This window comes from Heptranchias perlo, chromosome 25 (genome assembly GCF_035084215.1).
Source record: "Heptranchias perlo isolate sHepPer1 chromosome 25, sHepPer1.hap1, whole genome shotgun sequence".
NCBI classification, from domain to species: Eukaryota; Metazoa; Chordata; class Chondrichthyes; order Hexanchiformes; family Hexanchidae; genus Heptranchias; species Heptranchias perlo.
The window spans coordinates 32,893,509-32,916,758 of NC_090349.1; the positions used below are offsets into that span (position 1 = coordinate 32,893,509).

At 42.5% G+C, this 23,250-nt stretch overlaps 1 protein-coding gene across 1 annotated transcript in view; it reads right to left on the reverse strand.

Moving 5' to 3' along the window:
• The window catches only part of grk3 (G protein-coupled receptor kinase 3), a 244,025-nt gene that overhangs the window by 45,064 nt on the left and 175,711 nt on the right, over nucleotides 1-23,250 (reverse strand). The window contains exons 9-11 of the mRNA XM_068005936.1: nucleotides 21,835-21,934; nucleotides 9,697-9,775; nucleotides 4,786-4,916 (exon numbers count right to left, since the gene is read on the reverse strand). Coding sequence (XP_067862037.1) covers nucleotides 4,786-4,916; nucleotides 9,697-9,775; nucleotides 21,835-21,934 — 310 coding nt within the window. The remainder of the gene's footprint in view (nucleotides 1-4,785; nucleotides 4,917-9,696; nucleotides 9,776-21,834; nucleotides 21,935-23,250) is intronic.

Here is a 23,250-nt window from a genome sequence, read left to right on the forward strand (position 1 = left end):
TATACAGCAACGTCTCGGAAGCCTGGTCTTCCTATCAGGTACCAATGCAGCAAGTGGTAAATGCATTGACATCAGATCAGAGGCAGCCAGGAACCAGTCGGAGCCTCCACCTGCATAGAAGCACAGACTGCATCTCTGCAAGCCACAGGGGATAGATTGAAGTGCAGCATGAATCCTGGTTTCCACACTATTGCCAATGTTGTGTCTCAGGGCTCCAACGATCTCATTGCTGTCATGAGACCAGTCATCACGCTGATCAGTGGGGATGAAGATCCAGAACCAGTGGCATGGACGTGGCTGAAGTCTATGTGCCTGATATAGCCGTCTTTCAGCACAGTAGTACATGCCAGGACACCAGTGGTTCCCCTTCAAGAGAAAAATAATACAGATGGTTGCGGATGAGAGGCTGTTCAGAAGCTGGCTTCAGAGATGCAGCCAGCAGCAGCTCCCTGTCAGGAGCCAGCTGCCATGAGTCGAGGGCCACCTCAGTCCCATGACCCTTCGGTTCAGCATGCGGAGCCACCCATCTCCTGCCAGCCTGGCCCTGAGGTGGTGTTTAGAAGTTGTATCAGATGAGGGGACAGCAAGTGATGCCTAATCACCAAGGGGAATCAGGGTGTAAATAAGGAGTATGATGTATGTTTGTTTCAACTTGAAAATATGTTTTTATTAGTGCACCTTTTGCACTGATCTCATATTTTATTACTCATGGATATTAAAGATATTCAGGAAAGGGAACATTCAGCTGGTGTGGACATTTATACTGAGTTGATGAATATTGGTACAATCCTGTTGGGGCATTGAGGGCTACTCAATAGTCATGTGCTTAGGTTAGCAGCGGTTTCAAGGCAGATCACTTTTTTGGCAACTGACACAGAAGGTGTGGGTGCGGTATGCCACTGTAGCCAATGAATGGTTGACCACCTCCTGCACAATCGGATTTTGGATGCCCTTTGCTGCAGCCAGGGATGAACCCTCCGACTGTTCATGCTCCTGAATTGCTGGGGCCTCCAGCTCCCTTTCCTCGGACAGCACTGGCTCCTTATCACCACAGCAGAATTGGTGGCCTTCACGCAGCCTGCTATGGCAATCCTTGTGACCCTTTGGGGAGTGTACGGCAAGATTCTGCTGGATCTGACCAGCCAGCGAAATCTGCTCTTCAACCGTCATATGGACCTTTCCATCACAACTGTTGTTGCTGCAAGGGCCTGGTTGTATATATTCTCTGCCTATGTTCTCGGTTGCCTCAGTGGAGTCATGCGTCAAAGCTGTAGTAGCCATCCTTGGACATGGTTGTCGTCATGGAAGAGATCAGGGAGTGCTGAGTGGTGTAAAATATAGGCATTGTGGCAGCTGAATACATATCTGGTATTCACATGCAGGATCTTCTGGTTCACATCGTAGATAATCTGAACATTTAGTGAATGGAACCTCTTCCTGTTTAACGAATGTTAGCAGCTGTTCTGCTGGCACCTTCAATGCCACATGTGTGCCAATTATGGTAGCCTGCGCCTGATCAATCCAGCAATGTGGTAGAACTCCCTGGCTCTCTTTCTTTGCTGCCTGGGTCTGATGCTAAAATGCATGAACTCTGCAGCTCTGTTGAAGAGCACGTCCGTGACCTGTTGAATGGCTGCCTGACCACTCCCTGGCTGATGTGGCCCAGATCCTCTGTGACACCTTGAAAGGAATGAGTGCCAAAAAATGCAGGGCAGTGGCCACTTTCATAGCGGCAGACAGAGCCATTCAAACAGTGGAATATGGCTGAAGATCTTCGCGAAGAAGATTGCACAAATATTCAATGGCAGCCTTGGACAATCACACTCTTTGAACACAGGGCTCCTCCGAGAGGTCTTTGAGGTACCTATGCTGCCTATAGACATGCTGTGGAAGGCATTAGCTGAAGTACTGGTGTCTTCTGCCAAGCTGCCTTATTCTCCTTGCCTCAGTAATTCCTCTCAGTCAGCACCATGTGTTACTCACTGTATCTCTACTGATATTTATGCTGTCCCATCACACTGTCAGGATCAGTAACTTCCTCCAAACAAATGCCTCAATAATATCATGACTCAACTGTTCAAACAAAAATGTTTTAAAAATCAACAGCAATAAAAATAGGTAAACGCAAAATCTCAGAAATGTGGGCCCATTTATTGTAACAGTTAATTTCTGCTTTAAGTAGCATAGGTCACAACATAAAAATGTAAAAGCTGATCATAATTCTTTTCAAATATCTAACTGTTCTTTTTTGAAAGAGGCCTTGATGTCAAGCTTCCCTCTTCATACCCCAGGGATAAAACAGAATGAAATGAATTGATCATTTAACAAGCACTGGGGTGTCTGACTCCTCAGCTGCCATTCCGCTCCCCCCTTTCCATGTGGTTATCATAGGATGGCACTTTGTCAGATTATTTACTTTCAGTGAGCTCCGGAGGCCTGTGACAAATTAAAGCAGGAAAGCTTGTTGCTCTGTCTGTTCTCCGTAGAGAAAAAAAGTTTTCAAACCATCCCTTCCAACTAGGGTTGCCAACCCTCCAGGATTGCTCCGGAGTCTCCAGGAATTAAAGACTAATCTCCAGGACAGTGCAGCAAGCAACCCAGGAGAAGAATATTATTCTGCTTCCAAGGTGGAGTTATGTATCTTTGAGGCCACAAATTCTAACTGTTGTTCAGTAAATACTTCCTCAGGTCAATTAATGTTTAATTGTTGCTTGGTATCGCCACCTTGCAGATTGGAAGCGCTTGTAAATTTCATGTTCCGGACCAACTACTGACTTGTTTTCTCTTTTTTAAAAAAAGATTGTTTTGCATCTGTAATGTGATGTGATGGTAGATGCAAGCTTTTGCATATATGATATACTAGCAGAACTCCCATGGGTTTGATCACAGGTAATCTGCAGCATGGTTGTAATAACGTTTAACTACTGGCCTGTCCATTTAAGGCCACAGCTGAAGTACTCCCTGTGGGATCACAAGTAATTGTAGTTACTTGTAATTACACCTAGTTGTAACTGCAGTCATTTAGAGGTAAGGCTTTAATATATACAAAAACAAATCCCCTATACTGCTGTCATTGTAATTCAGAGGATGCAACTTTTTATGAAGACAGGAATATTATACCATATAAAACACACCGGGGAAGAAATTCAACTCACGGCCTTTTGCGCCTGAAAAACAGGCAGCCAGCAGGTGAACCTCAGCCGCTCCGCTGGCACCCAAAGCCTGCCAGATTCAGGCGGGCCTGTAAATAGGCGAGCAGCCTACCCACTTGATACAGGCATAAGGCTGCTTAAATATGCAACTCAGGGTCCTTTTGTGCTGGATTGCAAGATCTTTGGTATATTTTTCATTTTCTTTACAGCAGGGGGTGCTTGTGAAATGTGTGAGGCCTGTCTGTATCCAGGGGGAGGGATCGGCATTTTGATATAAGTGGTGGAGACCCTTTATCAGAATACAGTGCTGCCAGGGGTTTGAGCACATGGTGCTGACCAGATTACTTTCTCTTCTCGGGACGAGTGGACCCACTGTGTTCTGGAAGTGTTCTGTGTTTAGATTTCAGATCTGCTGCATTTGTAGCTTTTCCTTTTTTCCTCTTTAGTTTTGCTTATTTTCTCATCCTTTTGTTTGTGGACCTCTCCCATGTCTTTTCACCCTCCTCTCTTTGCACATTCTTTTATACCTTTTATGTTTCAGCGTCACCTCACGGATGATTTTTTCTATAGCATCTAAAGGGTTGGGGGCGGGTGGGAAGGTAAAAAAATTGTAAAAACGTAAAACCCGACGCCAACCCGCCCACTTCCAGTTTTAACAGAGGTGGGTCGAGGGGCGGGTGACCAATCCACTCTCAGGAGGCAGCTTGGTCAGTAAAATCTTTTAAGGAGGCTGCGGACTGTCATTTTAACAGCATTTTTATTTTTAACTCCCGGGGGCCGGGATTCCCGGGCCTTCTGCTTCATGCCATGTAAGAGGAGGCGAGAAGGCAAAGATTAACAGGTAAGTGCCTTTATTGCACTGCTTGTGGGCCAGGAGGAGCAGGAGTGTTTCCTCCAGGCCCAACAAGCTTACCCGTCACAATCTCACACACGCGATCGGCCAACCACCGCCCCACCCACCCCCACCAACGATCTCCGACCCTAGCCACCATGACTGGCCTACCCCATGATCTAAGATTTACCTGTTGGCATCCGCTCCCTGGCTGCTCTCCCGTCCGACTGACAGCCAGCCTCTCAATCTGGCTGGCTGTCGGGCGGGAAACCTACTGAAAAAAATTGAAAGACGTCCTTACATCAAAATCGTAAGGACGTCTGGGAAACCCATACTTCCAGATTTCCCATCCGGAAATCCCCCCCCCCCTCCACCCAGCTTGACATTAAAATTTACCCCTAACAGTCCTCTATTAAGCAATATGCAGGTCTTTCCATCTGTTTACTTTCCTCATGTGATTGACATATCTGTTGATTCTTTCCCTCTCCCCCTTTTCTGTATATTGTTTCTCAACCATACTAAAATTCCTGTTTATCTTTCAGTCTGTGGTTCTAATAAAAAATTTACACACACAAAATGTCAATAGCCTGTCCTTTCTGACCTGCTGTGTACTTCTAGCATCATCTGTTTATGTTTCAAATTTCTAGCATTTGCAGTTTTAAAAAAAAAAATTGCCCTTAAAATATTTATTATTTTTCAAGCAAAAATGTACAGGAACTGACTCAAGCGGCTGTGTATTATCTGTTTTTATGTTAAATATAATTTAATAGAATATTTATGCTTGTAGAAATTCCATTTTACCTTCAGGTCTCTGTACACTACAAATCGATTGTGCATGTGTTCAAGGCCCAGCATAATCTCTGCAGCATAGAACCTCATCTCCTTCTCTGAGAACACTCCGTGCTGTGAAAGATGATAATGCAAATCTCCACCTAGAAATAGGACAAGCAGTCAGCAACATGATTCTGGATCTACTAAAACATACAGTGCGCCCAGCAGTCTGTCAGGCCTACACCAATGATCCAGTATCTTCGACTAGTTTGCTCCATTACTGCTGCTTTCACAATGATTTAGTTAACTAAGTAACCTGCTGTAGTCTGGTCTGGTAAAGGAAGAAAGAAGAAAAAATTGCATTTATTTAGTGCCTTGTCACTTACTGAAGTGGTTCACATGTAATAAATTGTTTTTCAGGACCCTGACTGTTGTTTTGCAGGCAAACATGTCAGCAGATGAATGACCAGTTGATCTGTTTTCATGATGTTGATTGAAGGAGGAATGTTGGGCAGGACACTGGGAAAAATGTTTGCTCTTCTTCAAATAATACCACAGGATCTTTAATGTCCACCTGAATCACTGGAACAGTTGACAGGGCCTCGGTTTCATGTCTCATCTAAAGGACAGCACCTTTGGCAATGCAGCATTCATGACTGAACCAAGGTGTCATTTTAGATGACATTTCTTAAGTCCTGGAGTCTATCTTTAACTCATGATCAACTAACTCAGAGATGAGAATGCTACCAAATGAGCCAAACTCATTTTTTTTTATTTGTTCATGGGATGTGGGTGTCGCTGGCGAGGCCGGCATTTATTGCCCATCCCTAATTGCCCTTGTTTTTATTTGTTCAGAAGAGGTTACGGGATGATTTTATAGTGTTTTAAAATTATGAAGGGATTGGACAGGGTAGATAGACAGTTTTCATTGATTGAGGGGATTACATAAAGGGGACATAGATATAAGATTAAATGTAAGACATTCAGGATAGAGAGGAGAAACTTTTTTATGAGGGTTGTGTGGCTGTAGAATTCACTACCCATGACAACATTTAAGAATGTGTTAGGTAAGTGGTTGAAGGAAAGGGGGAAAAAAAGAGAAATGGAAACGGGGCAGGCACATGGGATTAGGACTACTGCTCATGTGGAAGATAAACACCAACATGGACTGTTGGGTTGAATGGTCTGTTTCCATGTTGTAATTTCTACGTAATTCTATGTAAAAGCTGACACTAATGGCAGGCTTCATTAAACAAGAATTAATTACTAAGTGAGTCTGATAGCTTAATGAGTTAATACATAAGTCACAAAGACCAGGAAGGTCCCAGATTCAACCCCTGCTCTCTGCTGAATTAGCTGATTTCAGCAGGGACACCATTTGGTACACTACTATTAGCCTAATCGCCTTTGAGCTAGGGAGGAGAAAAATTAACCATTGTTCCCATGCCTCATTGCTATCCAGTGATCCGTGATGAAAAGCATGCATGTGTAATGTCACAAGAGGATCAGCTCAGCTGTGATTCCTATGTGATTGAATACCCTATTGATATTCACTGTCTACTTAAAGAAAGACCTTCGGGTAAGCGTACTCCAAGGCGGCCTTCGAGACACACGACAATGCAAAATCGTCGAGCAGAAATTGATAGCCAAGTTCCGCACCCATGAGGACGGCCTCAACCGGGATCTTGGGTTCATGTCACGCTACACGTAACCCCACCAGCGAACAAAAGTTTTCTGTTTTTAATATAACGGGTCAATTGCTGTCTTTTCCTTCCGGATGTTTCTATGTTTCTGCCTCTCTCTGTTTTTTTTTGTTCTGGCCGTTTGTATATTCGGTGGCCCTGTAGGTAACACCTATCTGTCTGAACACTTTGGTTGCCTTGGCAACGGGCAGTTGAAAAGACTATCTGTAATCACCAGGTATTGTTCTGTGATTTATAAATGTGAGAGGTTCGAGGATTTCTTGACATTCACCTGAGGAAGGAGGAAGCCTCCGAAAGCTTGTGAATTTTAAAATAAAATTGTTGGACTATAACTTGGTGTTGTAAAATTGTTTACAATACTTAAAGAATGGCTATTTGGACAAAGCACTGCAAGGCTACCAACACCTGTTGAACTGTAACCCAGCAAGAGACTGCATCTTAAGAAGAAGAAGTCAAAACACTGAGGTGGAAAATGATTAACTAATTCACATTTAAGAGATATTAGGTAGAACTTGCAATCCGCAAAGTTCATGTCCAGACACTTAATGTATTACCTTCCTGTGTGAGTGTTATTTTTTGGGTTCATGATTGTCTAAAAGTAGTGCACACAAGAACATAGTGTGCGTGCATTAAGCTTTGTTAAGTGAACTTTGCCGATTGTAAGCTATCAACTTCTGGAATACTTGGCACCAAGTGAATGAGGAAGTATTCAAAAAAGGCGGATAAATCCCCTGGACCTGATGGCTTCCATCCTAGGGTCTTGAGGGAAGTGGCAGTAGGGATTGTGGATGCTTTGGTGATAGTTTTCCAAAATTCCCTGGACTCAGGAGAGGTCCCGGCAGATTGGAAAACTGCTAATGTAACACCGTTATTTAAAAAGGGTAGTAGGCAGAAGGCTGGAAATTATAGGCCAGTTAGCTTAACATCTGTGGTGGGTAAAATTTTGGAGTCTATTATTAAGGAGACAGTAACGGAACATTTAGATAAGCATAATTTAATAGGACAAAGTCAGCATGGCTTTATGAAGGGGAAGTCATGTCTGACAAATTTGCTTGAGTTCTTCGAGGATATAACGTATAGGGTGGATAAAGGGGAACCAGTGGACATAGTGTATTTAGACTTCCAGAAGGCATTCGACAAGGTGCCACATAAAAGATTATTACTTAAGATAAAAAATCACGGGATTGGGGGTAATATTCTGGCATGGGTGGAGGATTGGTTATCGAACAGGAAGCAGAGAGTTGGGATAAATGGTTCATTTTCGGACTGGCAACCAGTAACCAGTGGTGTTCCACAGGGGTCGGTGCTGGGTCCCCAACTCTTTACAATCTATATTAACGATTTGGAGGAGGGGACCGAGTGCAACATATCAAAATTTGCAGATGATACAAAGATGGGAGGGAAAGTAGAGAGTGAGGAGGACATAAAAAACCTGCAAGGGGATATAGACAGGCTGGGTGAGTGGGCGGAGATTTGGCAGATGCAATATAATATTGGAAAATGTGAGGTTATGCACTTTGGCAGGAAAAATCAGAGAGCAAGTTATTTTCTTAATGGCGAGAGACTGGAAAGTACTGCAGTACAAAGGGATCTGGGGGTCCTAGTGCAAGAAAATCAAAAAGTTGGTATGCAGGGGGATAGAATATAAAAACAAGGAGGTATTGCTGCAGTTATATAAGGTATTGGTGAGACCGCACCTGGAATACTGCATACAGTTTTGGTCTCCATACTTAAGAAAAGACATACTTGCTCTCGAGGCAGTACAAAGAAGGTTCACTCGGTTAATCCCGGGGATGAGGGGGCGGACATATGAGGAGAGGTTGAGTAGATTGGGACTCTACTCATTGGAGTTCAGAAGAATGAGAGGCGATCTTATTGAAACATATAAGATTGTGAAGGGTCTTGATTGGGTGGATGCAGTAAGGATGTTCCCAAAGATGGGTGAAACTAGAACTAGGGGGCATAATCTTAGAATAAGGGGCTGCTCTTTCAAAACTGAGATGAGGAGAAACTTCTTCACTCAGAGGGTGGTAGGTCTGTGGAATTTGCTGCCCCAGGAAGCTGTGGAAGCTACATCATTAGATAAATTTAAAACAGAAATAGACAGTTTCCTAGAAGTAAAGGGAATTAGGGGTTATGGGGAGCGGGCAGGAAATTGGACATGAAGCTGAGTTCGGATCGGTCAATGCCCTGTGGGTGGCGGAGAGGGCCCAGGGGCTATGTGGCCGGGTCCTGCTCCGACTTCTTGTGTTCTTTAGATTTGTGGTTGGGATCAGATCAGCCATGATCTTATTGAATGGCGGAGCAGGCTCGAGGGGCCGATTGGCCTACTCCTGCTCCAATTTCTTATGTTCTTATGTTAAAAAGGAGATTGGTAGTTCCTAATTCAACATGTAGTAGAGGGATATTGTCGTGTTGCCAGTGGTTGTGAAAATGGTCTGAGTGGGTCAGGTATGAACTGAATGGGCTGAACAACTTCCTCTCATTCCTACCTTCTCATGTATTTATTATTCGGAATGCTGTACACAACAACATATCCTACCTGGGGTCATTTTTACTGTTAAAACCGTTCATAAATTTGTCAGCCAGCAGGAAGCAAAATGTTGCTATCTTTTTGACTAAAAATGCATTGTTCAGGTTCAGAAGACGAGCTGAGGAGCCAATCTCTCAGGAAGTGACTTAAAAATGGGTTTGAATCGCTTTTAAAAAGTTATGGCAATATTGTGACAACACTGAGTTGTGAGGTTCTTGACATAGAAAGGATTAGGTAGCATAGCCAGTTACACTCTAACCTTAGAGTACTTAGTGGGGGAGCATAAAGGGAGATTTATTCTGCTAACCTGGGTTGTGTTTGATGGGACAGTGCAGAGGAAGCTTTACTTTGCATCTAATTGTGCCATATCTGACCTGAGAGTGCTTGATAATGACATTCGATGCAAAAAGTGAAAAAATGTTCTTTTTTGCAACATTTACATTTATCACCCGTGAGCACAAAATTCACTCAAAATAGGTTGTCATATAAGACACAGCTCCACTAATAAAAAGTTGGTGAGCTTTAACGTTCACTGAATTATATAAAGGAGGAACAAAACAAAAAAGCAGAGATAGACTCATCCATACAACCAATGTGTTTTAAGCTCATCTCTCCTGCCTTATTGTGCCTCCAGCTGATCTGTAATTGAGCGGAGCTAATCTCGGTGTCATCCGAGTGCACAAAGATTAGAGCATTTTGACTTACCATTCATCAGGTCGAGAATAAAGCACAGCTTGTCAGGTGTGTGGAAAGCGTAGGTCATACAGACTATAAAAGGGCAGTCCTGGGGGAAAAAAGAAGAAAAAGAGACAGCAAATAAGCGATCAGACAGATTCCTTAATACAATGCAGCAAACAATCTTATGGGAACTACTTTTAAGGAGACATTTCTCTTCATCCTCTGAGGCCTGCAGTAAAAAATTTGCATAAATTCAAAAATAGAACAAGATTTCAATTTAAAAAAATTTCTCATGGGTGCTAAAAGTTAAAAGTAATCGATGGACCTAAACATTATTTTGTCTCTCTTCCTCTTCCTTTTAATAATGTCAGCTGTGTTCCTCCTTGATCATACAATTAAGACCTTCTGCCCTGTCCCGCCCTCTCAGTTGGGCAACAGCAGATGCAATGGGGAGACTTCGAAACAATGAAAATCAAACCACATTCTAAAAATATAAAATAATAAAAAACAAATAGCAGCACACTGATAAACCAGCCACCCTTCAGCCCTTTCATCACTACCAATTGCCTGTTACTATCATCAAGTTAAAGGTGACAAATCAACTGTTTATTTTCTGAATTGATGTGGTCCAGTTTTTATTCACTTTGTTGATAAATAAAGTGCAGCTAATATATCCCCAAGCACAGCAGCATTGCAATTAAACCATAAATAGAGTATTTTGGGGTTTTGTGCTGTACTGTATCAACAGTGTTGGGTCAGTTCAAATAAATAAAACATTGAGGGACCAGACACAAATAGAAAATCAATGTATCTTCAGTAGGCCCCCTAAGCTTTTGACCATTGCGCATGTATAAATGATCAATATAAATGCAGTGTTGTAATCTGAAGGCAAATAAATAGATAAATTATTTCTAGTGACACCCAGTAAAGAAATGAGCAGATTTACTGACATTGAGCTTAAACTAATAGGACATTGAGCCAGTCCCCCATATTAGCATGTTCGTGTTCTGACTTGCAATTGGATTATGATTTAAGCAAACTGATGCGCTGAACTGGCTCAACAAGCTTAAAAGGCAGATGAGGGAACTCTGAGCATCAATAGAAAACTTGAAGGCCCAGGAAATACTGGGTCTCTGCTACAAGTGTCTAAATGTAGGCCAGCAGGCTTACATCTGATCGTGTTGTTCACTGCTTGGAGCCCATGCGTCACAATTCAAAGCATTATTGTAATATAGAGGCCACTCTATGCCTCTTTAGCGAGGTCTGAAAGGACAGAACTGCCTCTGTTTATGTTTCATTGTGCAGGTTATAGGGAGGATTAGAGGGCTGAAAAGCCTCCTCTGTGAGGCTTCGAAGGACTCCCCGCTAAGCTGTCCCTAACAATCTGTTTCAGTGTTTATCATAGTTTCAAATAACTGGTAAATATAGGACTGCTTGATAAATTACCTCAGGAGCAGGTGATGATGTGCAACAACCTGATATTGATTTGGTATTTCCATTCTTTTCTGACATAAGGCGCCATAATTCCAATAGGCCTAGTCCACCAGTGCAAAGGCAGCGGAATGGGCCTCACCAAATTGTACCAGCACGGAGCATTGGTAATCTTCCTTTTTGTTTGTCCAGCAAGGGCCACCCTAAAGGGATCTTGGCTTGTAGAATGATCTGGAAACGAGTGGTAGGAATCCCAGTATTTAGGGATCTATCCTTCTAGATCCCATCATCGAGCCAGTCTGGTTGGTCAGTCCTTAACAGAGCCCAACAGTGGGAGTGTCGAACATGCAGCCCGTGGACCAAATCCGTCCTATGAGCTCCTTTCATTCAGCTCCTGCTTCTCATATTAAAGTCAAATTGACCTACAGTTAGCTCTCTGGTAACCGAATTTTGTGTGAATCAGTCCTCCAGCCCAGAAAGCTGTAACTCCCTACATTTTGAACTTTTGGGGAGGGAAAGGACAGCGGGAGAAGATTGGGAGTGTGGACGGTGGGAAGGTTGAGAGGGCTTGAATTTTTTGTGTATGGGGGTTCTAGCTTTTAGTACGTGGATGGTGCTGCTTTTTTTACGTATGGACAGTTTTTTTTTGTCTATGGAGTCTTATAATTTTTGTGCACAGGGGTGTTTGAACTTTCTGTGTATTAGGGCTTGCATGTCTACGTAATCATGTCTACTCAGTTGTTTTTACACGAGTATCCAGTGCTGAGCTCTAAAAGGCTGTACTCCCAGCTCGAGAGCACTGCATACCTGCCTGGTTCAGGTATCAGATTATCATAAACTTGGCACTAGCTTGATCCCAAGAGAACCTGCTTGTCTCCCCTCAAGGAAGATAATCATCTGATGGTGAAGCTTCACATAAAGTAAATATATATGTTCATAATAAAAAGACAATTCTATAGTGTTACTCATTAAGAGTAAATAATTATTTTACTGAGTGTCAGTCTATTAAGAATGTCATGAGATGGTCATCGTTTATAATGTAGCCAGCATCTCCTGCTTTCCAAGCTTTCCCTTGCTACAGGCACTCTTTGCTTTTTGCAGTTGCTGTAGGCACTCTGCAGAAGACTTGGGTGCATACCCAAAAATAATTGAGACAGAAGATAGCATTCTTGCCTCTGAGACAGAAAGTCATGGGTTCAAGCCCCATTATAGACTTGAGAACATAATCTAGATGACATTTCAGTGCATTGCTGAGGGGTGCTACATTGTCAGATGACATGCCTTTTGGATGAGATGTTAAACCAAGGGCCCATCTGCCAGCTTCAGTGACTGTAAAAGATTCCTAGGCACTATTTGACGAACAGCAGGGAGTTCTCCCTGTGTCCTGGTCAACATTCCTTCTTCAACCAACATTACCAAAAACTTATTACCTAGCCATTCATTCATTTGCAACTTGTAGGACTTTGCTGTGCACAAATTGGCTGCCTCATTTGCCAAAAATAACAGTGATTGCACTTCAAAATTTAATTAATTGGTTTTAAAGTGGTTTGGGATGTCCTCAGGATCTGATACGGTGATATATAAATGTAAGTTCTTCTTTCTTTCTTTAATTAGTAAGTACATCGCTGAATGCTAGAGATTTGATTTGTTTTGCTGGGAGGGGACATTGAAAAATGTGTCCATTTGCCACAGTCTCTGACAGATTGTCAGGCATTAAACTGGTATGCGATTAAGATAATTAAAAAAGTGTTCATGAAAATGGGGCAGCCTTCTATAGGCTGGGGCTAGCCTGTAGTATGGTAGCCACTTACAGCAGGTGGAGCTGTTATACTTTGTAAAGCACTATGAATAGGTCTGCAAATATTTTCCATAATGGAGTTTTACTGTCTCCCTTAGAGTGTGCAAACTTCGATCTGCATTATTGCTCAAACTTTGCAGCTGTGTGCAAAAGTATTATTTACTTATGTCAACCGATAGAGGCATAGATAGTAGTATAATGATTATAACAAGTTAAAAGTGACTGTGTGTACATATATAAAAGTGCAGGTAGGCAGTGGAGAAAATGGTAATGAGAGGTTGGAGAAAAACAGATTTAAAAAAAGGGGGTTAACAATAGGGATTTTTATACTTGTCCTGGCTATAAAGATAGCAATGCCTAACTGCATCCTATATTGATACAATTATTGTGTGTGCTATCCAGTAGGCTCATTGGATACAGATTTGGAAAACAGAGAGCTGGCCGTGAGCACATATGCAATAGGCCTACAGGAGAATGGAGAACCAAACAGTATATTATTCTATATATAAACTCTTCAATTTTTTTAAAATCGGAGTGAGCGTGGGCCATTAACAAGCATTGAATTGCCTAGTGCATCATTTATCTTTGTATCGTGACACAATTATACATCACTAACTTACTTAGAAGTGGCAAGGACCAGGTTAAAATGCTGATTTCACATTAAAGAAACATCAAAGGAAACATAAAATGAGAACCGTGAACACCAGTAACATATGGGAAAAGAGGCAATCTACCCTCGGGAGTGATAATGAGTTATTGAAACACTACTTCAGAAGTCAAAAGAAGTAAGGAGCCCCATTTCATAATTAAAGTCACTAAAACATTTGTTATTTGCTGCTGAACTCATGGGGCTCAGTTGTGATGTCCCCACAAACAAAAAAAAGCCTGCCAGCACTGCCTACATAGGAAAAATGGCCACTTAGGTAAGGTACCAGTTTTAATGAGCATTTTACAGAATGTAATTTTTTGCCTCCTTGATGTACAGAAGAACCAAAACTTCAGAGAATGTCTCAACAAACATAACCGTGTGCCACTCGACTCCAGCCAGTGAATATGTTATCACTTCATTCCCCGCTCCCCCCGACCTATTCATAGAAGCCTATAGATACTATTTGCTGTGACATGGAACATCCATCAGTAGCATGTTCCAACACAGGAATGGATGTGCTTAGACCTTTTATTCACTCAATGTTATCAGCAAAGCATATTTACTGCTTATCAGCCATATCAGAAAATAAAACAGGAGGTAAAGAGAAGATTAAAATTAGGGGCAAAGAAGTTAAGAAACAAATACTTAAGAATCCCGATGGCTCCGTTGATAACTGCAGTGCCCATAGTATCATAGTAGGTACAGCACAGGAGGAGGCTATTCGGCCCGTCGTGTCTGTGCCGGCTGTTTGAAAGAGCTATCCAATTAGTCTCATTCCCATGCTCTTCCCCATAGCCCTGTAAATTTTTTCTCCAAGTATTTATCCAATTCCCTTTTGAAAGTTACTACTGAATCTGCTACCACCACCCTTTCAGGCAGTGCATTCCAGATCATTACAACTCGCTGTGTAAAAAAATGTTGCCTCATGTCGCCTCTGGATCTTTTGCCGACCACCTTAAATCTGTGTTCTCTGGTTCATAGAATCATAGAAGTTACAACATGGAAACAGGCCCTTTGGCCCAACATGTCCATGTCGCCCAGTTTATACCACTAAGCTAGTCCCAATTGCCTGCACTTGGCCCATATCCCTCGATACCCATCTTACCCATGTAACTGTCCAAATGCTTTTTAAAAGACAAAATTGTACCCGCCTCTACTACTGCCTCTGGCAGCTCGTTCCAGACACTCACCACCCTTTGAGTGAAAAAATTGCCCCTCTGGACCCTTTTGTATCTCTCCCCTCTCACCTTAAATCTGTGCCCCCTCGTTATAGACTCCCCTACCTTTGGGAAAAGATTTTGACTATCGACCTTATCTATGCCCCTCATTATTTTATAGACTTCTATAAGATCACCCCTTAACCTCCTACTCTCCAGGGAAAAAAGTCCCAGTCTGTCTAACCTCTCCCTGTAAGTCAAACCCTTCTGCCACTGGAAACAGTTTCTCCTTATTTATTCTATTAAAACCATTCATGATTTTGAAAACCTCTATCAAATCTCCCCTTAACGTTCTCTGCTCTAAGGAGAACAGCCCCAGCTTCTACACATAACTGAAAGCCCTCACTAATAAATCTCTTCTGCACCCTCAGTAAGGCCTTGACATCTTTCCTAAAGTGTGATGCCCAGAATTGAATACAATGCGCCAGCTGAGGCCTAACCAATGTTTTATAAGGTTTAGCATAACTTCCTTGCTTTTGTACTCTATGCCTTTATTAATAAAGCCCAGGATCCCATCTGCTTCTTTAACAGCCTTCTCAACTTGTTCTGCCACCTTCAAAGATTTGTGTACATACACCCCCAGGTCTCTATGTTCCTGCACTTCCTTTAAAATTGTACCATTTAGTTTATATTGCCTCTCCTCATTCTTTCTTACTAAAATGTATCACTTCACACTTATCTGCGTTAAATTTCATCTGCCAAGCGGCTGCCCATTTCACCAGTCTGTCTATGTCCTCCTGAAGTCTGTTACTATCCTCCATATTGTTTACTACATTTCTGAGTTTCGTGTCATCTGGAAACTTTGAAATTATACCCTCTATACCCAAGTCCAGGTCATTAATATATATTAAAAAGAGCAGTGGTTGTAATCCCGACCCCTGGGAAACACCACTGCATACTTGCCTCCAGAACAGCTGTTCACCCCTACTCTCTGCTTTCTGTCCCTTAGCCAATTTTGTATCCACGTTGCTACTGTCCCTTTAATCCCACGGGCTTTAATTTTGCTAACAACTCTATTAGGTGGCCAGGAAGGTCAAAGTTCGACCCTTGTCTGTGTAAGGATTAGCTAATTTCAGCTACAGGTAGCATTTGGAGTGCTACAGGTGTCAGCGTGGCTTAGTGGCAACATTCTGTCTCTGAGGCAGAAGCTCGAGGCCCACTCTAGGGCTCAAGTGCATAGTCAAGGTTGAGAGAGTACTGAATTGTCAACGGTGCTGTATTTTAGATGAGATGCTAAACTGAGGCCCTGTCTGTCAGTTCAAATAAATGTAAAAGATCCCATGGCACTATTCCAAGAAGGGAAGGGACGTTTTCCTGGTGTTCTGGACAACCAACACCATCAATAAAAATTAACAGGTCATTTAGCTCTTTGCAGTTTGTGGGACCTTGCTGTTCACAAATTGGCTGCATGCGTTTGCCTATGAAACAGCAGTGACGACACTTCAAAATTAATTTGTTGTCTGTGAAGCACTTTGGAATGTCCTGAGGACACGAAAGATGCTATATAAATACAAGGTCATTCTTCCTTTCCATAAATTACAATTCTCTTGGGCTAGAGATGAGAAATATCAATCAGATTTGCCCACTCCTGATTGCCACATAGCGACCCCAGCACGATGAGAACAGCACTGGGTTCCTGACGACTGAATAGCCAAATGACTGTTTAGGTTCACACATGAACAAAGGTCTTCTGGACGATACACCTGTGAAATTGTACCCCAGCAAGCAGTCAATGTCTTAAAGAGTTGGGTACAACATTTTTGAAGAGGATTTCCAACTAAAGAATCAATAGAAAGCAGTTGGCCTCCGGTGATTCATTTTCTTTGCTCTCTTGATTCCATATTTTGCTGTGTTTACTAACTTTAATAAGAAAAGCAAACATATGTTAAAATGGCGGCATGTCAGTACAAAACATTATTCTTTCATGCTTAATGCTTATCTGAGGATTGCTGCCTCTTCAAAATGGTTTCATGAACATTTTAATGAGAAGTGAGTAAATTTGTTGAGATCTTCTAATTTTTATTAAACAGGAACTGAAGCAATATTCCACAGTACTCTTACATGGCTCACCTCTTGCTCAGTGATTCTGAAACAGCCACAATAATTTAGTTTTCTTCATACACCATTTACTTTTGGATAATTATGGGAGACAGTTTGATCAGACGTGATGCTGGCTACCAAGAGCATTAGAGAGCCACTTTGTTACCAATGAGTGCAGTTTACTGCAGTGGAGCAATAAAGCATGAATAATTTAACACAGCAGCAGTGCGACACTCACAATGTCATGTGCCAGAGTAACCAGTGACCGCACAAATCACTCACCAGACCAGCTTGTTAACACTTTAAAGACCACGACTGGAAAATAAATTAAAAACACTGCTGGTAATTTTAACCCACCCACCCCAAGATGGGCAGGAGAGGAGAGGGGCGGGGGCGGTGGGGGGAGGGAGACAGGGGTTAAATTGCTAAAAATGTGAAAACTGACCCCAACCCGCTGCAAACGTGCCTACTTCTGGTCTTACCATGGCAGGTTGGAGGGTGAACGAGTAACCCACTCTGGAGAGGCAGTCAGTATTTAAATGAGGCTGCGTTCCTCAGATTTTGGCAGCCATTTAAATTTTACGGTTGCGGGCCGGGTTTCCCAGGGCTCGGGAGACCTGGCAGCTGAAGAGAGGTGGGAGCAGGTAAATGCTTTTCCAGTACTGCTTATGGGCCAGGAGGAGCAGGAGTGCTGAGTGATGCAATTAATTAGCGTATTGGCCCCTACTGCCCTCTGAAATGGCCTAACAAGCCACTCAGTTGTATCAAACTGCTAGCATTTCAAGAAGACCTGCCACCACCTTCTCAGGGCAATAAAGGATGGGCAATAAATGCCAGCTTTGCCAGCAATGCCCACATCCCAGGAAAAAGAAGTCACAGGTCAATACCACATGCTTCCAAGTAGCCAACTCACTTCAGTGCTAATGGGACCTTTGGACCAGGTTGCCTAGTCACTCTCTCTGCACCAGAAAGTTGAGGCTACAGCAGACAGAAGAAGAAAAAAAAAGAGGAGAAAATATACACCTAAATTAATAACTAAGTAGCTCTGACAAAGTCGGAGGGAAAATTCAGCCATTACTTATAAACTAATCAAATACACAAGGTAATGTGGTACTGAGCCATGCAGACCAGGTAGGCCTTATGTTCGATCCCTGATCTTTGCTGAGTTAGCTGATCTCAACAGGGCATGTCAATGGAGGTGCTACAATTAGCTGCAATTTCCTTAAGCTAGAGAAAGGGGGAAGAATCAGCCAGGCTTCTGAATGTTGATCTGATGATCCTTTACAGGAAAGTGCACACGTGCAAATCAGCTCAGAACACCCAGCCGACAAACTCTGTCTAGGCTCATACATGAAGAGTGGGTATTCATCTGAAGTAGTGAAGCGCTGCCAACACCCTGTGGAACCATACCACAGCAACAGTCAGCACCTTCAAGAGAGAAAAGCTAAATGTACAACTTGCTGCAGGGAATACGAGCAACGTGTGCTTTAATGCATGTATCATTGTCCTAAAGGGAAATTACTTTATTCTTTGAGACCTCACAATTCACACACACACATTCCCAGACAGGAATTGAGACAATAAAGTTCTTTAGCTGCCATCTGGCTTTATGTTCTCATTATCCAACAGCGACATTAATACAAATATTAATTCAAAAAATACAACATCACAGTTCCTATTCGCTGCAATATCACAACTCCTACTTGATGCTCATTACCTCAAGGTTATTTGATAGAATTAGACTGTTAATCTCATTTATACAGGAAAATTGCTGAAAACAAATATATTTTTGCAAAGATGCCACAAATTGCAGCAATGGCCATGTTAATCTGTACAAAGCATAAATTTAGTGTAAATTCTTTGTGTCCACAACACCTTGGGGAGCTGTCTCCTAGCAAGAGAGGTCTGTTTTTTTGTATTTGCATTGGGAACAGCAGTCATCTTTTTTCTCCTGTCCTTTTGAAGATTCTTATTCTCCCAATGGCTCTGTTGGAGAATGTACTGGCCAGTGCTCAACCATGCATACAGATTAGGAAGGTCCCAGGTTTGATCCTTGGTCTGTCAGCCAGGACAGGAGTTGGGGCGCCTCACTAGGTTTCCTTGTCCTTGGCCAAGGAAGGAGAGAAACACCAACCAAGGTTTCTACTCCCAATTGTTATTCCATTGATTTTAATTGAATGTGAGCACATATGGGTGTTGGGATGAAGACCAGATCAGGCTAAGCTGGGATGCTTTCCACATCATCCATGGTGTCTATGAAGCCGTACCCCACATAAGGAGTTACCACTTTCAGGAGAGAGAGAAAACTGGAGATGAATTAATTTCTCCATGCCCATCCCCCCCCTCCCCCCAATGCACACAACGTATGTCATCTAGGACATGGGTCAAGGTGGGCTTTGCCAGTGACACTATCGTGCTGGCTACACAGAAAGTTGACTCACCTTTCACTGGAGGAGGTGGGGGTGGGAAAGTGCCTTTCTCCAACTGGAGAACAGGGTGAGATTCCAAGAGAATCCATGCTCCATGACGTAGTGCTTTTCTTTAGACAGTTTTCATCAGACAGTTTGCAGTTACACACCTAAGCAAAAACTATACAGGTTCTCATTTTTTAACAAACTACTCTGGGAGAATTATTTGTGCTGAGAATGGTGAAGAACGACAGTACTGGGGAAATCTGAGACTGTCAGCTTACTGTTATTTGGTCCTGAGGCATGAGTATTCCTTTTTTTATTGTGAACATAGGTGCATTGGATATGGAGTTGAGTACACACAGCTAGTTTCATAAAGGACTCTTAAAGGATATCAGAGATTGGAACCTAAGAACATAAGAAATAGGAGCAGGAGTAGGCCATACGGCCACTCAAGCCTGCTCTGCCATTCAATCAGATCATGGCTGATCTTCTACCTCAACTCCACTTTCCCTCCCCTAGCCCCATATCCCTTGATTCCCTTAGTGTGCAAATATCCATCGATCACAGTTTTGAATATACTCAATGACTGAGCCCTCTGGGGTAGAGAATTCCAAAGATTCACAACCCTCTGAGTGCAGAAATGTTTTCTCATCTCGGTCCTAAAAGGCCGACCCCTTGTCTTGAGACTATAAGCCCTAGTTCCACACTCTCCAGCCAGGGGAAACAACCTCTCAGCATCTACCCTGTCAAGCCCTCTAAGAATTTTATTCGTTTCAATGAGATCACCACTCATTCTTCTAATCTCCAGAGAATATAGGCCCATTCTACTCAATCTCACCTCAAAGGACAACCCTCTCATCCCAGGAATCAATCTAGATAACCTTTGTTGCACTCCCTCTAAGGCAAGTATATCCTTCCTTAGGTAAGGAGACCAAAACTGTACACTGTACTCCAGTTGTGGCCCTATATAATTGCAGCAAGACCTCATTACTCTTATACTCCAACCCCCTTGCAATAAAGGCTAACATACCATTTTCCTTTCTAATTGCTTGCTGTACCTGCATATTAACTTTCTGTGATTCATATACAAGGACATTCAAATCCCTCTGAATACCAACATTTGTTAGTCTCACACCTTTTAAAAAATATTCTGCTTTTCTATTCTTCTTACCAAAATGGATAATTTCACATTTCCCCACATTATACTCCATCTGCCACCTTCTCGCCCACTCACTTAACCTGTCTATATCCCGTTGCAGCCTCCTTGCGTCCTCCTCACAGCTTTCTTTCCCACCTGGCTTTGTATCATCAGTAAACTTGGATACATTACACCAGTCCCCTCATCTAAGTCATTGATATAAATTGTAAACAGCTGAGGCCCAAGCACTGATCCTTGCGGCACCCCATTAGTTACAAGCTGCTAACCTGAAAATGGCCCGTTTATTCCTACTCTCTGTTTTCTGTCCGTTAACCAATCCTCAATCCACGCTAATATATTACCCCCAATCCCATAAGCCCGAATCTTGTGTAACAACCTGTTGTGTGGCACCTTATAGATTGCAGTGGATTCAAAGCCAGATTCTATAAGGGGAAAGAAAGCATTCTAAGTGATGTACTACCAAGGGAAATAGGAAGAGTTTCATCCATTTGCCTACACTGGAGCCAAATGCAACAATTACAACTTGCATTTATATCACGCCTTTAACGTAGTAAAACATCCCAAGGCACTTCACAAGAGTGTTACCAACCAAAATTTGACACCGAGCCACATAAGGAGATATTAGGACAGGTGACCAAAAGCTTGGTCAAAGAGGTAGATTTTAAGAAGCATCTTAAAGGGGAGAGGTAGAGAGGTTTAGGGAGGGAATTCCAGAGCTTAGGGCCTTGGAAGCTCAAGGCACGGCCGGCAATGGTGGAACGATTAAAATTGGTGTTGCGCAAGAGGCCGGAATTGGAGGACCGCAGAGATCTCAGAGGGTTGTCGGGCTGGAGGAGGTTACATAGATAGGGAGGGGCGATGCCATGGGGGGATTTGAAAGCAAGGATGAGAATTCTAAAATCGAGGCATTGCCGGACCGGGAGCCAATGTAAGTCAGTGAGCACAGGGGTGATGGGTGAACGGGGCTTATTGCGAGGTAGGATATGGGCAGCAGAGTTTTGGATGAGCTCAAGTTTATGGATAGTGGAAGATGGGAGGCCGGCCATGAAAGCATTGGAATAATCAAGTCCAGAGGTAACAAAGGCATGGATGGGGGTTTCAACAGCAGATGAGCTGAGGCAGGGGCGGAGACGGACGACGTTACGGAGGTGGAAGTAAGAGGTCTTGGTGATGGAGCAGATATGTGGTCGGAAGCTCATCTCTGGGTCAAATAGGACGCCAAGGTTGTGAATGGTCTGGTTCAGCCTCAGACAGTGGTGCAGGATGGTGTTTTAATTCATAGTGCCACCCAGTCAACAAGGTCTGAATCATTCCAAAGTTGCTGGGCGGGTGACACTCATATTTGGCCAAATTGAGATGTGATAGCTTGAGCTTATTATCTTCACCAGTGCCAAGTCCAAAAAATGCTCCATCTGCCACAAACAACATGCTTATAAAAATGAAATTGCATTTGGACTCACCCCAGTGCTGACAAGTGACAACATGATTCGTTCATTAAGGGCTAACGTTTCTCCCTGTTTCATCTTGATTCGCTTTTTATCTAAACACTTCATGGCATACCTGAAAATAGCAAACGAAACAGGATAATTACACAATCTGACATGCTGCAGAACAGCATGATTTGCCAATAAAAAATACACAGGTTAGGGAATGGATCTATGACTCAAGCTGAGCATCCAGGCACAGAGAGAAAGCAAAGGAGGTGAGAAACCTGAGCACAATCGATTCTTCCACTATTCATACCTATACCAGAACATACAACAGAGGCAAACTGCTTTCAGTTATGAGCCAAAAGTGACCCTGGAACAAGATAAATACATTATTAAAATGCTGTCCTCTTCTCCTTGGGGTGGGGGAAACAAAGAAGGAAATGAGGTCTCTTTGGGATTGTGTTGGCTTTAAGATGACGTAGGTGGCCATGGAAGATTAGAACTAAGTAAACCCTCCCTAGTAGAATGCTGAGCTTTATCAGTACAGTAAAAGTCTGAGACTGTCATGCTGAAGCTTTATAGTGCTCTGGTCAGACCCCACTTGGAATACTGCATTCAGTTTCGGTCACCAAGGCACAAGGGAAGCACTGAAGATATAGATGCGATGTAGAGAAGTGTGATAAGGCTTATCCCTAGTGTCAGAGGAACAAGTTATGAGGAAAGGCTAAAATCTTAGACTCTTCATCCTTAAAAGGAAGTATATGAGAAGAGACTTCATAGATGTTTATTAAATACTAAGTGGGATAGAAGCGGTTAATCCTGAGAACTATTTCAAATTAAACTATGACTGCAAGACAAAGAAATATAGATAAGACGTGGTAAAGGGCAAGTTCAGATTGAGGTCAGGAAGCACTTCTTCACACAAAGAGTGATTAAAACCTGGAATGGTATTCTGGGTAGGGCAATGGAGGTACAAACTTTGAAATCATTAAAGAAGTTGGATGCTGTTATGGGGGTGGATTGTAGGTTTTTATGGAAGCATCAGCTAGATGGGCTGAATGGCCCCCCTCATCTCTACTTATATTTGTGATCTTTATAAGTACATTCGAAAAAAGATTACAAATCTACATCCTGTTCATAAATTATGAAAAGACACCTTGCCAATTATTATGAAGTGGTCTAATCTAATTTTTTTTAAAGTTATATAGCAAGATGTTATTCAATTTTTATGTAGCTGGTGTTCTCTTTTTGAGTTATCCATCTTTAATTGAATCTCCGGCTACTATCCAAACTCTTTTTGTTCTGTCAGGGCAAAATTATCTAATTTATCTGCACCAGGGGTGATTTTTTTAAACTGCAGTATCTAATTCAGCTTTCTGGTCTTGAACAATAAGAGTAAAAATGTTACCGTTTGGAAAATTATAGGCATTGGTTACATAATTTTGC